General features: G+C 37.0%; 1 protein-coding gene across 9 annotated transcripts in view; it reads right to left on the bottom strand.

Annotated features, from left to right (window-relative positions):
• The window catches only part of LOC134529205 (DNA (cytosine-5)-methyltransferase 3A-like), a 190,106-nt gene that overhangs the window by 74,440 nt on the left and 97,494 nt on the right, over positions 1–18,172 (bottom strand). For 3 of the 9 annotated variants that reach the window (XM_063363062.1, XM_063363063.1, XM_063363070.1), the window contains exons 1-4: positions 16,626–16,652; positions 8,520–8,826; positions 1,748–1,839; positions 643–750 (exon numbers count right to left, since the gene is read on the bottom strand). In XM_063363062.1, coding sequence (XP_063219132.1) covers positions 643–750; positions 1,748–1,839; positions 8,520–8,826; positions 16,626–16,637 — 519 coding nt within the window. In that variant the 5' untranslated portion in view covers positions 16,638–16,652. Of the gene's footprint in view, positions 1–642; positions 751–1,747; positions 1,840–8,519; positions 8,827–16,625; positions 16,653–17,813; positions 17,869–18,172 lie in introns of those variants that run through there. The other 6 variants (XM_063363064.1, XM_063363067.1, XM_063363065.1 and 3 more) reach the window with 4 other exon arrangements.

Genomic DNA, 18,172 nt, shown 5'->3' with positions numbered 1-18,172 from the left:
CTTTGAATATATTAATTCTGTGTATAACTAACTAGATAATTAGAGGTCTGTTTAGTAACATTCTGTTACTTTAAGAGATCCTCATTTTTCTAAGCTACTTAGTTTGATGATAATATTTAATTTTTATGTTTTAAACCAATTAGAGCATTCTGATATTCAAGATTTTATCAATAATACTGGAATTCCAATTGGTCAGTCACTTATTTGAAACTATAATTAATGTTCAATACTTATACATTTTTGTGGATATGTTTATGACAAAATATGAACCAACTATTATAGATGATCCGAGTAAAACATTGAAACTTTCAACAGTCTTTATATGTCTTTAGTTTAGTAGGTACCGTCAGTTGGGGTAACATTGGCCCTTTGAGGGTAACTTTGGCCCAAGACAAAAAAAAATGTTAAATCATGTTACAACTCTTCCAAATATTTATTAGATGTGATGATACATATGTAACATATGCATCATCACATCTTTATATATATATATATATATATATATATATATATATATATATATATATATATATATATATATATATATATATATATATATATATATATATATATATATATATATATATATATATAAATTAATTCATACATATACACACATACTCACACAAATTTCTTGCTCACCTTTATAGCAGCTACCAAACCTTCCTTGAAGAATCGTCTTTTTTGAGGAACTTTTTCAAAGAATGATTGGTCACAGTCATAAAAATAAATCATATTTTTCAGTGATACCTGAAATTAAAATTGATTAAATTAAATGTTACTCTATGTGAAAAAAAATTATATTAGCACATATTTTCGTACAAAATTAAGTACTATTGACAGAAATAAGGTATGCTAGTCATTAATCATATCCATCAAACTTAAAAATTTATGAACTCCATATTGATACACATTACTAGTGAAAAGAATAAAGATAAAAATAGGGTTTGACAGGGCATGGCTATGGACAGAAGCTTAAAGGGATGGGGGTGGAAATTGTATACAAATGAAATAGAAAGGTAAAAACATATGAACAAAATACTGTAATAAATTTCATGGAGGTGTGTTACAGTTAACTCACTAGTTAAATAAACAATAAATATTTTGCCAGGGTTTACAAAAAGAGGCATTTTGGTGTCCCAAAAAACAATATACAAATATTGAAAACAAGTGGTAGGTCATTATTTTTTCCAATGTCTATTTTTAAGACGATAATACACACATAATTTAATTTCAGAAAGTCCTAAATTACCTACCTGCAGTTTTTCCTTGGCACACGTAACTGTGACACTCATTAAGAAGCCATATTGCCATTAGTGCCAAACAGAAAAATTCTTTGTAACTACTGAACTCACATTAAGCTGTCCAAATTTCCCTAATTTTTTAAAAGGATTTGAGTAAATACTGGTGGAAATGACTTTGAAAGACATGAAATTCTCTTAGTTTTAAATATGTTTTCCAAGAGGTCAGTAACTGGTACGTGGTCAGTAACAGGGGCATTCACCATACAGTTTATTTATAAAAACTGGAAAATGTAAGTTAGTTGTGCAAAGTGATATTCTATTTCAGTTATATGGGCTGTAGCTCCACATTTATTAAAATAAATATACCTAATTAAAATTTATATTAGTACAGGTAGAGTGTGAGTGCAGGTGCCCTGGTTTTAATAATACTAAAACGGTTGATGTTTTACTGTCAGTATAAAAAAATTACATGCAGGTTTAAAACAGTTGATATTCATACTTACTTCAGAAACTGTGTTGTGTCCTAGCCAGAATACCCACAAATGTCCTTCTTTTGGAACTTTTTGGCAGCATTCAATGTGGCTTATAACCAAGCCTGTAAAGAAAATAAGAATTCCCTTGAAGCTGCATTTGAAGTAAAAAGAAAATAATGACTCCGTTTGAGTGTTAGGAAAATATTAACCCTGTTCATAAACTAGTAATACATACTTAAAGATTATATTTACAATCACGACAAAAGTCCAAAAGTTTCAAAACATTTTATTTACATACCTATAGGATTCGAAATGAAAAACCAGACTGATCAGCTCCCATAGTAACATCTTCAGTGTGTCCTTTCCAGCAGAGTTTCAGGAGACTACACTTAGAGGTGGTCAAAAAGTCATAAAATATACAGAGAGGCTTAGTTTTCTATTCTGTTGGAACACAATCAGTTATTTCTATAATTTTTACTCCTATTTTAGGGTCATTCCATGTCAAGTGATCCAAACGTATTTGCTTGACTATTTTATAATCAAATGGAATTTTGTTTGTTGATACCTTCATGATTTGGAGTCCAAAAAGACTAATATTAAATTTTTTATCTTTTTCTAAATTCCAATGGCAGCCTATTTTTGTTTTACAAAACATGCTCATTTTTGCGTTTGTAAGGGTTTGTGCTAACTATCGTTACTCGTAACTGGTGAACTCGAGGTTGATGTAACAAAAACCAATTTATTCAGGAAGAGACAGCCTTTATTATCTCCAGCACACATTTAAGAAAAATTTCATCCCAAATAGTAAAAATCAACCTAAATGTTTGACTTTAAAAATGACGACATTTTCAATTTTCTACGGAATATCATTCCCAAATGAAATCTGTCCTCAATATTACTTTTGTGGAGATGTGTAGCTAGCTAACTTAATGCAGTGTATTTATAAAAAAAAAATTCCCATAAGTTTCCTTCTTTAAAGAGCTACACACTTTTAAAATCAAAAAAAAAAAAAAAAAACACATTTGACACACATCTTTGTTAAAACAAAGTTTGAAAATTTTGAAATTTTTACAGATAAATCCTCTATAGTATATTATACAGATGTAAAAATTTCATCTTTTAAATTTATCTACACGTTTTACAAAGTTTAAAATTTGGAAAACTTCTACAGTAAAGATAAAAGGGAAAATTTTAAAAACATTTAATTTAGAGCCATTTTTATAAATATCAATTACTAGTATATTGGAACATTTTAGGATTTTGATCATAATAGCCAATTTACATAATTTTGACATAGCCAAAAAAAAAATTTTTTTTTTTTTTTTAAATATTGTTATTGATCATATCGGTCCAATGAATTGTATCACTCTTGGTCTTGTTTCCTGAAGTAACAGAAACAGGTATATATTGTTTCTTTGGTAGATTGTAAAAAAATCTTTTAGATTTCAAGGCTTGGATTAAATGATGTGAAAACCAATTAGGATGTTTAAAAAACTTTTTAATGTAAAGTAAAATAAAAATATTGATATTTTCATAAATAATGGTGTTAACTTAATCAGCAAGAAAATTAACATCAGAAGTACTATAGTAATTAAACCAATCGTGATTTTTTTAATAAGTTATAAAGACCAATAAAAACACTGTTCATGATTTCTAAACGCTGAACATAACTTATTAATGCCATTTAAATAGTCCATTAAAATACATATATCTAAAGCTGGATGATAAATATCTTCTTTGATAAGAACATCTACAGTATGAGTTACTACGCACTGAGATAAATTAAAAAAAAAAAGATCTAAAAGGTTTTTACATGGAAGGGTACTGTTGTACTGAAGAAGTCCAAGGCTTGATATTCAGTTAAGTAAATACAAAGCTTGTTTTTAATTTGGGTATTGGAGATATTAGTAGTCTTATTTTTATTAGACCAGTTACAGTGGTCATATCACCACCGCTATAATTCCGCGTGCCCTCTATCCCTGCTGCTCCATGTCCACCACTACACCCTGACTTACCCTCCCCTCCTGTCTGAGGGTGATTTCTCCCTCCACGTTTTTATTGCTCGACACATGCGCCGTAGCGGTCATGAAGTCCTCTCTGCTTTATTCGGCTAACTTAAAATTCTTGAATTTACTTTTCCCTTTCAAGGTGAATCACCCGCGCCATGTCAGCGTTTGTCTTTTTGCACCCTTGTTCAATATTCTTAATTTAAATTCTTTTCTTAGTTGCCTTTTATATTTAAATTCACTTGTCTCTTTTGCATCCACCCCTTTTGCGGTTTGTGTAGCTTGCTCTTGTCAGGGCCACGCGTATTTGTTGTCATGCGTTTCTAGTACTTCAAATTTATACACTATTTAAGTGCATCTTTTGACATTTTATATGTGGCAGGACATATTCCTTTTTTTCCCCCTTGGGAGTGTGTCCACATCGAGTGCATGCGCACTCGTAGTGTGACATTTGATGATGAAGGTTCTGTTCAACTCATTGAGTATGTGTGTGGTTAGCATTGTCACGGTACTTTTTTTTTTGCATGAATGCCACTTTAAAGTTTGTCTATCTAATTACTCGCATACTTTATTGATGTCACGTATAATTATATTTACTGTGAGTTGAGTGCTCAGCCCTTGCAGTGTGTTCTTTTTCAGACGTGCACGTTTTTGTTTAAGGCCCACCTTGATTATTTAAATGACTCTTGCATTGTTTTTTTATATATATATATATATATATATATATATATATATATATATATATATATTCTTGCCTAGATTGTTATATTAATATTTTTTTAGTAGGCTTGACAGACGTCTAGTAAACTCTAGTCATTAGTGAGCATGCTGAAATGGTCGCAATTCCAATTAGTGTTACTGTGGTTTGTTAATTAATTGAGATTTAATTTTGGATAGGTTTGCAGTTACCTTCTTTGGTTAATTTTGTAACAAACAAGTCTACACTATTTTCCCTCTGCTTGTCTGAACATTTTCCAACTCCTCGTACGCACGCTGATTACGGTAAATGTTTGCACACCTAGGTTTGGATTCCAACCAAGGCAACTGCTAATAACTGCGCTAGTCTGCTATGCAGAGGTCTCTAACATGTTGGTATTTGCTTGTTGCACTCCGCATCATGAGTGGGAGCCTGAACTGGGTCCACACGTTGTGCAAGGTCGACTTGTGCGCGGTCCTGGAGGAGAATGACATGGCCTACCTGTCCTTGGAGACCATGTGCAAGCCGCCAGCCAAATTGGTTCAATTTCTGCGGGAAGCCACAGACGCCTGCACTGAGTCCACTTCTCGTCTGGCCCCACCCACTCAGACAAGTGCGGTTAGTTCGTCCTTTAGCAACAAATTGTTTTTTCAGATGCTGGGCAGTATTCCCTGCTTAGACTCTATTGAGCCTCGGGCAGTGCTGAATTTTCTTATAGAAGCGAACAGAATCTTTAAGCTCCAATTGATAAATGAGCAGGATTTCATGAAGTCCCTTTTCAGTAAGTGGGGGGGGGGGGGGGGAAGGAGGGAGATTTGCGTCCAGATGCTAACTGGGGCCATAATAAAAAGTCGAGTTTCTCCGAGTTTAAGGCGCAGGTGTTGCATTTAGCGTGCCCTGAATGAGTGTTTGAATCATGCGTTCACGAGTTCGTTAATCGTTTTCAGCGGCTGGATGAGTGAGCCCTTGGCAGCTTTCATTATTTCTGTCTTGCCTATGCCGACATTTTAGGTTTAGAATTTTCCGAGACTCAGCTAGTCTGCAAGGTTTGGGGAATTTGCCACCCCTAATTCGGCAGCATTGCACCTTGTTTCCTGTGCCCATCACTCTAGTTGAGCTGCGCAAGTGGAGCTGCGATTTTGAGGATCCGCTTGCTGCAGCCAATAAGTATTTGAAAGAATTTTCCTCTGTCTTACCTAAGGGTGTTAAACCTTTTGCCACAAAGCATGTTACGGAGTTTAGTGTGTTATTAATTTTTTTTCTACAGTTTCCTTTTTTGCCTGACGTTTTCTGGTTTGCTCACCTAAGATTTCTGTTTGCAGTTTGGGTGTGGTACGGTGCCTCTTCCTACCATTCCTGAAACATTGCGCGCGGGACCTGATCTTCGCCGCTCGACCATTCATCGACCACCTACTGTTTGCCGCTTCTGGATCACCACTCCCTCCCTGAGGGACCTGACCTGGGCTTACTTGCACACACGTTTGATTTGACTGACTGCTGCCTGAAGGCTGATCTTAAGCCATGGGACCGAAAGAACTTCGCGGACGTTTCAATGGCGGGGCCCAGCATTGTTGACGCCCTCTTGGAACTCTCCAGTTATTCTCTACGAGCCTGCCCCTGATGCCATGATGCTGCTGGAGGCCCTCAGTAAGACATAACTTGGAGTGCCCCTGGCTTGATGACTCCTGCTTCCTTCACTATCCTTGCATCATTGGACTGATGCCATCGCAGCATCCAGGCTGAGCGACTACCTGGTTCCCGCTTATAGATGACGTTGCAATTCGTGGTCTTCGTAGCCGGTCGCTGAGCAGACTCTACGCACCTTGGGCAGCTTGGGGCGCCCCTGGATGCTGCTCATAACGCCACCCACCATGCAACCGTGGCTGAGCTGCAATCAACGCTCCAGAAGCGTTGCTCCCGCCACTTCTGTTCCTGCTACAAAAAACGTTCAGGTTCCTGTTCAAGATTGGCTATTTGTCAAGAGTTGCCGACACGACTCCATGCATCACTGCAGATTCAAGATGCACTTCTGAACAATTGTCAGTCTTCAATTCAATTTGTTGGTGTATGGACTGTTTCTGTTCTCCCTACAATTAACTTCTTTGATGCCGAAGTTCTTCAAAAAATTGATTTTAAAATTTACGTGATACTGTTTTGCTGTTTGTGTGTGTGCTAGAGTAAGGTTTTCTGGGTTAGGGCACCTTTAAGTGAGGGAGGTTACAGTGGTGACGTCACCACCGCTTTGAATTCCGAACTTGGTCTATCCATGTCTACCTCTCCACCCTGACTTCCCCTCCCCTCCTTTCTGTTGGTGATTTCTCCCTTCACTTTTTATTGCTCGGCACATACACCGTAGGGGTTATGAAGTCTATAAAGCCTATCATTGTCCTCTTGGCCTTCTTCGGCTAACATAATTTCTTGAATTAATTTCTCCTTTCCTGTTGCTTCTTAATTTTCCGCTGATATGTTTTTCTATTTAAGTAATAAAATCCATTAGGGGAGTGCGACGAGAACCCTTGTTTGGCATGGTTTCCCGTGTTTGGTATGCGTGACATTTTCAGTTTGAGTGCAAGGTGGCTGCACAGTTAAATCATATAAATGTAAATTCTCCAGTTTTGGTGTATTATTTTGACCAATGCCTATATTGTAAATTTTGTAAGTTTAATTTGTGATACTGGTGACTGAGTATTTTTTTTTAACTATGCCAATTCAAAGTGAGTCTCGTGCACCATGTTAGTGTTTGTCTTTTGCACCCTTGTTCAATGTTCTTAATTTAAATTCATTTCTTAGTTGCATTTTATATTTAAATTCACTTGTCTTGTTTGCACCCACCCCTTTTGCGGTTTGTGTAGCTTGCTCTTGTCAGGGCCGCGTATTTTTTGTCATGCGTTTCTAGTACTTCAAATTTATATACTGTTTAAGTGCACGTTTGATATGTGGCAGGGCAGAATCCTTTTTTTCCCCCTTGAGATTGTGTCCGCATCGAGTGCATGCGCACTCGTAGTGTGACATTTGATGACGCGGGTTCTGTATAACTCGTTGAGTATGTGTGTGGTTAGCACAGTCACAGTGCTTTTTTTTTTTTTTTGCATGAATGCCACTTCAAAGTTTGTCTTGCTAATTAATTGCATCTCTTATTGATGTAACATTTAATTATAATTACTGTGAGTTGACTGCTCAGCCCTTGCCTTGTGTTCTTTGTCAGACATTCACGTTTTTGTTTAAGGCCCAACTTTATTCTTAAAATGTACTCTTGCATATTGTATATACTATAGCCTATATTATCTTGCTTATATTCATATTGTTTTGAGTAGGCTTGAAAGCGGTCATGTAAACTCTAGTTATTTGCTGGAATGGTCGCAATTCCAATTAGTGTTACTGTGGTTTGTTAATAAATTGAGAGTTAATTTTGGATATGTTTGCAGTTTACATTCTTTGGTTAATTTTGCAACAAACAAATCTACACTATTTCCCCTCTGCTTGTCTGAACATTTTCAGACCCTTTTACACACACTGATTATGGTAGATGTTTGCACTCCTAGGTTGGGATTTGAATCAAGGCCACTGCACAGTCAACACCTGGTACGTTAAAATCACCAAGTATCATTAGATCATCTTAGCAGTAAATGAGCTTTTTTTCTATCTGTAATAAATTCATTCTTATAATACATTAGAAATACAGTGAATTGCATATCAAAAATCTTTTGTAGGCACTGAAATATTTTCAAAAACAAGACCATGAGTAGATATTATTTAATTAAAATTTTTGGTTCAACACAAAACTGCAATAAATGTAAAATAATGACAATTTAGCAATGAGTACAAGATTTTTCACACATCCAAATAATTATAAATGCAGCTTTAAAGACTTTAGGCAAAAATAATTTTAAAAAATTTACATCTGAAATATATTTAAACCTTATAAACCATCGAGGTTAATATCCTGAATAACTGCTGTAGTAAAACCTGTGTCTCTAAAAAATGCATCACGAATTTGTGAAAGTTTGGCTCACATCAGTACTGTGCGATAGTAAAGTACACCACATAATATGTAACTACGACATGCAACTACATTTACATACATGAATACATTACTCACCAGGCCACCAAGGATGAGATGTGATTTTACCCCACACCAAGTCCCCAAGCTCCACTGTGATGATCTCACCTCCCGAGCATGCTGATGTTTTGATATATTTTTTTACAGATGCCAATGGTTTCATGGATTTGGAGACATCATGTGGGTTTCCTCTTGAATCAGAATCATTTAATGAATCACTATCATTTGCTGAATCATTATAATTTATTGAATTACTAGCTTTTGTATTTGACTTAGCTGGAATGTCAACATGTGTTTCATGTTCTGTAAACGTCCAACGTCTTTTTCTTTCGTGGCTCATCATCCCCTGAAACAATGTACAATAGATTCACTATTTTAATAAACATGTAATTACGTGCTGTGAAAAACATGTTGCATCATTTTACTGAACAATGCAAGTTATTTTCGGCAACTAAGTACACAACCCACTGTTGGAGGTGTAGGGCCCTGACTGGCTGGTCACACATACACAGTGCAGATTCAATCCATATCTATTTTCACAAAAATTGCAAAATATTTTAACAATCCATAATTACAAACTTTATTTCACAGTTAGTACTGATGGGGAAACATCTAATTATGATATATAATGTATCCATATTTTTGCTATTTTGGTGCAATGTATGATTTATTATTTTAAAAACATACAATGTATTTGCAAAGTTTGAGTGAGATGCAGTAATATTTTTATCTAATTAAAAATAATAATTTTAAGTACAGTAGAACATTGTCATAACGTGCTTCCATCACATCCCTGTACTTAGTCGTAACAGCAGTTGTACATTCCAGGTTGGCCTGACTAATCAACCCAGAATATTAACAATTTCATGATACACCTAAAACATTTATTATGTAAATCCTCAATGATTTTAAGTACATTATTATTTTTAAGTTAGTCTTTTCACGAAATTGGGATAAGTTATTCGTTAAATAGAGCAGTTTTTTCTTCTACTTTCTTCCATATAAAAGAGTTTTGAAAAGTATTTTGTTTTATCATCACATTTCAAAAAACAAATGCGGATCACAACTTACATAACAGGTCCAAACGACTTTTATACATGGTCATTTCATTATCGCTCTTTGCTCCAAAATATATATTACATGTTGATTAAATGCTTCAGTTAAACATTTTTTAATCAAGTACAGAATTATGCAAGACCAGTGTGGTCTCACTGGCGATTATCATCCCCACGGGCCGATGCAGACACCTGGGGTCGATTTTCTAGTTACACGAGTTCGAAAACAAAAATAAAAGGTTACTCTTCAGCCTGGCCTCAACCGGTAGGCGTGAAATTATCCCATCAACTTCCATCTAGAAATTCTGCGAGTTACCAACGACGCAACCAGTTGGTCCTTTAATCGAGCGACAACTAGTTAAACAATGAAATTGTCTTCCCTTACAAAGGTGAAACAAATGGGAGGCAACCTCATGTGTCACAAAACAGAATCAGGTACATTACCATATAGGGAATAATATTGGAAAGAAATTGTTCTCTCAAAGTTTGGAAAGACACATCACACCACAGCATGGATCATCCTGATTGGCTGGCAAGACAGTGCCTAGCAAATGTTCTAGTTTATTGCTGTGCAGCCATACACCTATGTGCTGGGTTTCCCCAACAACGCAATAAATTTAGGTGTGAAAAATAATTTTCTGGTGACAGTGTCGCGCCCATGTCTCGTCTGCATCTTCCATTCTTTTAAAACCAGAAGATGCATTAAAATTGTAAAACCATTATTAATATACATGTTAATTTTAACTGATCAAACAAAATAAAGAAAAAATAATAAAAAAATACATACAACTTTGCATAAAACCTAACCAAAATTAATATTAATTAATATTTAAGCACAAACAAAATACTTTAAATGCCTATGCATAATAGAAGAAACCTGAATATAAATTAATTATAAAACCTTAAGAAAACATTAGGAACATAACACATTCTCAGTTAAAGTGTTATTAGTAGCAAAGGGCAGGAATTATGCTATGCTACACAGATACTAGAACTCAATGTTATATTTTATTAAGAGGATATTAAGGGAGACTCATGCCAGGTGGCTTAGAAGGGGTTGGCTTACACACATATTCTAAAAACACCAATGCTCAAGGTAAGATTCAAACACACGCACCCAAAACTAAAAGCTATGTTGTAGTTTGGGTTTTGTTAAATGGCAGTAAGGACGCATAGTGTGCAGCCAGAAAAAAAGACATTCAGCAGGGCTTAAGTAAAGTTTTAACATACCGCAAATCCACTGTAAGTGAAGTAATGAGTAAAACAATTGTCATGGCAGGATAGCTGTCTGCAAACAGGACATACTACGAGTATTATGGCACTACAATGCACTCAATTAATTGCAGGAGCCACCGCCACTTACGCCTATATCCCCACCCTAATCATACTGTGCTTAGTAACACATATTTTCTTATGTACATTCTTTGGTCCATTTTAGACTTATGTTTTGATGTCTGTATAAAAAGTTACACAAGTACAGTACTTACACATATTTAAATTATACTCTGCATATAGCAATCTGATGAAGTTTTCAGGTTGTGTGACCAAAGGGCAGATACTACCATAATTTGTTTCGAATTATCTCAAAATTTCTCTTAATCAGTTAGTGAACAAAATTTGTTTAACCTATGCCAGTGTTACAAGAGTGGCACAGTACAATTACAAGCAGAATAGCAACTTTCACTTACTCGTGCCAGCTGGAACAGAGGTTTTGGGGGAGGAATCAGCCAAGGAATACTATAAAGAACCACCCAGCATGGAAACAAAAATGATAGGCAGAACAGGATTCAAACACAGATCCTCTGTAATATGAGTGAAGATTAAGACTCGTCTTTATTTCTTGCTATTCACTTTCCATTTGCTGTTTTTTTGATAGGTCGTTACAGAGTCACAAGTTAAAAATATATATATTTCTCTGGTTTCATTCCATTATAATCTTAAATAATAAAAATATATATAATAACAGCTAGAGAACAACATGATACAAGAATAAAATTGAAAATATTCAAAACAAATGTATTAAACTTATTACTCAAAAATCATTTCCCCCTCCTAAATTAACATCACTTTTTGATCAGCGTGCCCTCCTTGACCATCTTTTTATTTCCAATTGTTATTCATCTAAAATCAATTGTAAATACATCTTAGATAATACTGGTTTAAGAGTTCCCCAGTATCATAGTCGACTTACGTCTACTTTCTGTACAATCAAGAGAAAAAATATTATTTTTAGATTAATAAGCAATTATAATAGATTAGACCTAATAGTAACAAGTTTAACCAATTTTAAATTATTTTAGTAGCACTTGCAGTCAACTCAATAAACTGTATATCTTTGTTTGTTGGCATTTTAAATTTATTATTATTCTAAATTCACTAATTTTCTGTATTTTTTAATTTAATAATTTTTTTGTTTTTTAATTTTTTTGTTTTGTGTCCTTTGTCTGTGATGTCTCTTGTGTATCGTGTTTGATATTGTACCATGCAACCCCAGTAATCCAGTAATCTCTTCTCAGAGTGTTGGTGTGCATGTCACAATTTATAAATAAATAAATAAATAAATAAAATTACAACCACAATGCCGATGCCTTATGTAATCAACACTGTCACCACGCTCACATGCAGTGGTAGCCCTAGACTTTGCGGAGTCCTGGGCCATTTACTTTTGTGGGTCCCTGATATATTGGATCGGATGGTGAGATATGGAACAGTTTAGAGAAAAAGGAGCATTCGCAGGACCTCACTCCGAAAAAAAAATTGGAAAATATACTGTTTAAAACAATGTTTATTAAGCCAACCAGAAACCTAAAATTTTTGGCTGCAGATTTGCTAATTTATTTATATATTAAATTCATAACACATGAATAATACAAATTAAGATAAGTTTAGTGTTTATTTTTTATTTGAATAAATTATATTAACATTATTTACTTAATAGGATTCAACAATTTAATGACAAACATTTTACTCTGTTACCACCCACCACCTCCGGCTAGCTCAAATTAGGTGAGTGGAACATACAGGTTGCAGGTCACGAAGAAAGAAGAAATTAATAAACAATGTTCGATGTATTACCTGGTTTTAATTATTCATTTAAAAATCACAAAATATTTAGCACAACAGAGAACACAACAATAATTTAACCGGTACCTCCATAAAAGGGAAAAACACGTAGACTTATTACAAATTACATTATATTGCCCAGATAAGTTCGGGGCAGCGACGGCTGGACAAAACACTTTGTCGCCTTGCTGTGAGCTTTGCCTACGACTACGGTCAAAAATTTCTAATTTATTTAAATGTCCTAAGAGGAAAAAAAAAAAAGGTTGTTAGGCATCGCCTGGACCGTAGCCGCTAAATTGTAGTTCAATATAACATTGCTAAATGATGCGAGCCATCGCCCGACCACGACCTCTCGGCACAGTGCTCAGACAATGACTGATCTCTTACAGCCTTCCTTCCTTTTGTGGGCTCGCTGACGTAATTTTCAGCCAATTACGGCGCATAGCAACAGAAGCATCCACGAAATACTTACTTCTGTTCCCACGACGCAGCGATTTTGTCTCTCTCTCCCACTCCCGTGACCATGACTCACACCCCTAGCGTGTGAAACAAAGCTTCGGCCGTGGAAAAAATGAAGGATAATCACATCAGCATGCCTTCCCACACAAAGAAGCCAGCAAAAAAAAAAACTTACTTGAAATATAAATTTATAAATTTTAAAAATAAAAACAATAAACCCGGTGAAACACTTTACCTCTAACTTCGAAAAAGAAAAAAAAACTTTACATCATTTGAAAACCTAACCTGAAATTTGACAAAAAAAGTTATAACAAAAGATTATTACTGGATTGCATGAGGAAGGCTGTAATCTGGGTTTTTACATTACCCCTCCAACTTCTCAGTTAAAAGCCAAAGCTTTTCACTGAGAAGTTACAAAAGCACAAAACAAATTATCAAAATCTGTCCAAACCTAACCTCTGAAGCCCTATATACATCATAAAACATTTCAATGCACTTAAATAACAACTCTTACAAATGTGGGTGACACCCAAAATTTATCTTCCCTGCCACTTAGGAAACATTCTCGAAACTCACAAATTCTACTTCAAACTGTCATGGGTTTACTCAACATGCTCGAATAAATTTAAAAAAAATCTCAAACATAATTTTCCACAAACAACAACTTGACACAATTCTACAGTCATGGCATGACAAACACTTCATTATGATACAGTCGTATGCTTCTGTTCTTCAAAAACCAGTTAGGTACATGAACCACTGCCCTTCTTTAGGTTTCAAACCATATCTCCCCTTTCAGCAGCAACACATATCTTAACATTGATGAGGGGTGGGAGCGACCAAGAAGAAGGGACAAACCCTTGCTAAAAAAACATCGGACTCCATGCCGGAAACATATTTAAATTTAACCTCCTGGCCCCCTAGCTGCCTCACAAACCACATTACACAAAAAACATTTGCTGCTTATTTAGGGCAATACAAAAAATTCACCTAAACTCTGGCCATCATGAACACACAACTGCTTCTGTAGCTTCAAAACTCGACGACGAGTTTTCAATAACGTTTAGCGTTACATTTCATACCTTTAATATAGGATGTTGACAAACTGTCATTCAATCCAAAACAAACATTTACCAATACAAATGTATGGCACTTTAATTTAAAACATTAAACCTTTTCAAAATTACTATCAATTTCCCGAAAACATAACTCATAATAAATTTCATTCAACAGCTTCCCATGACACATCATTAAGCACACAAAACATTACCCAAGTGCAATGAAATTATCACAATGTAAAGCATTTCTAAAAATAAAATTTAGTACCGTCTACTCAAAAGAATTTATAGATATATTATCATAGTTATTTTTTCAAAACAGAAAAACATTCACATTAACATATAGTTATTTATCTTAAAAATTTATGTGTACCTACAGCTTTCTTTCTCTTTAAAAACCTTGTAATTCATCTTAAAAATTTGATGCTAGAAATTTTACGTATACATTCCTATATTATATAACAAATCTTCAAAAAATACAAAAACCCTATAAAATACAAAACATTATTAAAATGTAACTAATTCAAAGGATAAAAAAAAATTCTGAAAAACATAAAAAAATTGCAAAAATTGCAAAAAATTTAAAAAAACATCAAAAACAACAAAACTACATTTGACTCCACCCCTCCATCTAGGCAGTGGGCCAAACACATTTACACACACAGTTTCCAGAGGCTCTGTTGCAAACACATATTGCATCACCCCTTTATATTTACCATGTCTTTCTTCTGTGTCCATAACAAACAACTGTTTACAATTTTTGCGACAGTTCGGTACACATGTTTCCACACACAAAACCTCTGAACATGTTTCACAGTTTTTTCCCTCCATAGTTTCCCGATTCCACATGCATCAGTGTGCAAAGTTCAGTTCGTAAACTAATCGGTACACATAAAACACATTCTGGCACATTACTTTTTAAGTTTCGAAAAATATGTCCTTTTATCACTTCTCTGCAAGCTGCAGAACTCAATTCACTGATTACCTCCTCTGCAAACTCATCCTTAAGTTTTTCCGAGAAGGCTTTCATTTCAGTCTCTACTTTTGTCATATGTTTACACAAACTCTTGTTCATATGTCCATTACCTCTTACTTTACTAACTTTTGTCTCCACATTGTCCAAACATTCCCTGTTTGGCTCATCTCGGAACTTTTCACATTCATTCCAAATGTTTACCTGTTCATGTACATCATGCCCAATAAATTCAACACTTTCTTTTAACATTGTTACTTCCCTTTCACAATTTTCTAAATTAGTTTGTTCCCTTTCCACTTGCGATTCACAGCTCTCAACCCTTGATTCACATGTGGAAATTTGATTGTTTACATTAGCCTGTTCATGTTTAATTTCAGTTTCCACTTTTACAACTTCCTGTTGTACATGTTTGAAAATGTCTTCCCTTACAAGCATTAGGTCATGTTGTATTTCCTGTTGCCCCTGTTGTATGGCAATTAAAATTTGCATCCCGAGCTTTGTCACTCGCGAATGGTTCGGTGTGGCGCTTTGCACGTAGTATCCGTTCCGCTAGGTCGGCGATCCCACCTCTCGAGGTGGTCGGCGGCATGGCGGAGTCGGCGACTGACAGGGCTGAGTGCTTGGCCGACCACTTTGCCAACTCATTCGCCCCAGCACAAGTTCCACCTCATCTGTCAAAGCTCCCCACTCCCTACAACCCCCCTCCCCACCCTCTACCTGGTGCCATCAAACTGGCCACGCCCAGGCAGGTGAGGAGGGAAATAGATTGTGTGCGTGCCAATGCTGCCCCTGGTCCTGATAGTATTACACCACGCCTTCTTAAATCAATCTCTCAGAAAGCCATCATCTACCTCACTAACATCATCAACTCCATCCTCATTACAGGCCACTACCCACTTCCATGGCGCGAGGCCACGGTGGTACCCATTTTCAAGGGGAAGGGCGCCGCCAACCGGCCAGCGTCGTACCGCCCCATATCTCTGCTATCAGTGACGTCAAAAGTAGCGGAACGCAAAGTCCTGGCCAGGCTGGAGGCAGAAGTGGCTCGCCTGCAGCCGCTGCCCGAGTTTCAGTTTGGCTTCAGGCGGCAACTATCAACCCAGCACGCACTGGCTCACGTCACCGACCAAATCACCCTCAACTTCACCCAAAGGAACCATGTTGGCATGGTGTTGCTAGACCTGAGTCGTGCATTCGATACAGTCCACCACCAAGCCCTAATCCTCAAGCTGGCCTTTCTGGGATTCAACCCTGCTCTTCGTTCCATACTCCATTCTTTCCTGGAAGCCCGCACATTTAACGTACGGGTGGAAAGGTCCACTTCATCCTCGAGAGAGATCACTGCAGGGGTCCCACAAGGGTCCACGCTTTCACCCCTCTTATTCTCCCTGTATACACACGATATTCCTCAACCCCCCGAATGCACGATCGTCATGTACGCGGACGATACCGTGCTGATGGTAAAACATCATGATCCCCTACAAATAAACGCCAGGCTGGCCTCGGCCATCCGCACTACCACAACATATTTTACCTCCTGGGGCATCCTCCCAAACCCCTCCAAAACTGAAGCCATTTTTTTCACCAGACGACACCCCCGTCTGCCGCCAGCACTGTTCGTGGGGGGCACAGTGATCAAATGGAGCGATTCAGTGAAATACCTCCGTGTGACACTGGATCGCACACTGCGCTTCTCACCGCACTTCTCGTCTGCCACTGCCCAGGCCTACAGCGCATTTAACTCGCTGTCCACCATTCTCCGCCCCCATAGCCCCCTACCAGCCAAGGACAGAGTGCGCTTCTTCAAGGTGTACATTGTCCCTATTCTATTGTACTCCTCTGTAATATTTGCTCACGTAGCCGACATCCGTTTCCACCAAATTAATACATGTTTCAATAAACTACTAAGAGCAATACTCGGTAAATACAAATATGTAACTAACATCCAACTGCACGAACTCGCAGACACGCCATCACCACGCAAATTGGTTATACAATACACAGACAAATTTTTCAATAAAGCAGCACAACACCCGTCCACACTCATTCAGAACATCGGACAACACGACATTACACGCCCCTACCCACACAAACTCATCACCGATTACCACCCTGGCAGGCCACCCTGACTGGGCTACGCGTGTGAAACCAGACCAAGAGACACCAGCCACAGTGCTCACCAAAATTGAATAGCCATGGACGCCCACCACAGTGCCATGTAAATAGTTAAATTTTAGTGCCATGTTTATGTACAGTGAAAGACAATTAGTTACTATGAATGTGTGTATAATATAAAGTGTAATATGTTCTAAGTGTAGACTCAAAACAAAAACATTAAGCCAAAAGAGGCTCCAAAAAACGTTGCTAAAGGTTTTTTTAAAATTTCCTTTAATTTAAATATTATTTTACCATAACCATATCAGAAATTTATATACATCAACTAAATTAGGTAAAAGAGCACGGAGTGCTGGAATGCCATGTTGCAATAACAAGATCTGTAAAGTGTAAAAAAAGTGTGTCAATAAAAACCTATTGAATTGAATTGATCATCTGTTCGGACACCCCCATTAACCTCACTCTGAATAGGCCCTGCAGGATGTTCCATGCTACCTGATATTTCCTGGGGACCTGGAAAATCTTGGTTTATAAACTGTGTTTAAATAAGGTTGGTTTTACACTTCACTTCAGTGATAATAAAAAGAAAAATAAGTTTCAAACTTACAACTTTAGTTGACTTGCTGTTTGTTGCTCTGTCCCACGTAGTCCCACCATGCGACGATCTCGACGATCTGCAATGTCCCGCGATGCGACGATCGCGAAGTCCCGCGATGCGACGATCGCGAAGTCCCGCGATGCGACGATCTGCAATGTCCCGCGATGCGACGATCTGCAATGTCCCGCGATGCGACGATCTGCAATGTCCCGCGATGCGACGATCTGCAATGTCCCGCGATGCGACGATCGCGAAGTCCCGCGATGCGACGATCTGCAATGTCCCGCGATGCGACGATCGCGAAGTCCCGCGATGCGACGATCGCGAAGTCCCGCGATGCGACGATCGCGAAGTCCCGCGATGCGACG

Source organism: Bacillus rossius, chromosome 2 (genome assembly GCF_032445375.1).
Source record: "Bacillus rossius redtenbacheri isolate Brsri chromosome 2, Brsri_v3, whole genome shotgun sequence".
Taxonomy (NCBI): Eukaryota; Metazoa; Arthropoda; class Insecta; order Phasmatodea; family Bacillidae; genus Bacillus; species Bacillus rossius.
The sequence above is the reverse complement of the archived record's forward strand: the minus strand, read 5'-3'. Positions and strand labels throughout refer to the sequence as shown.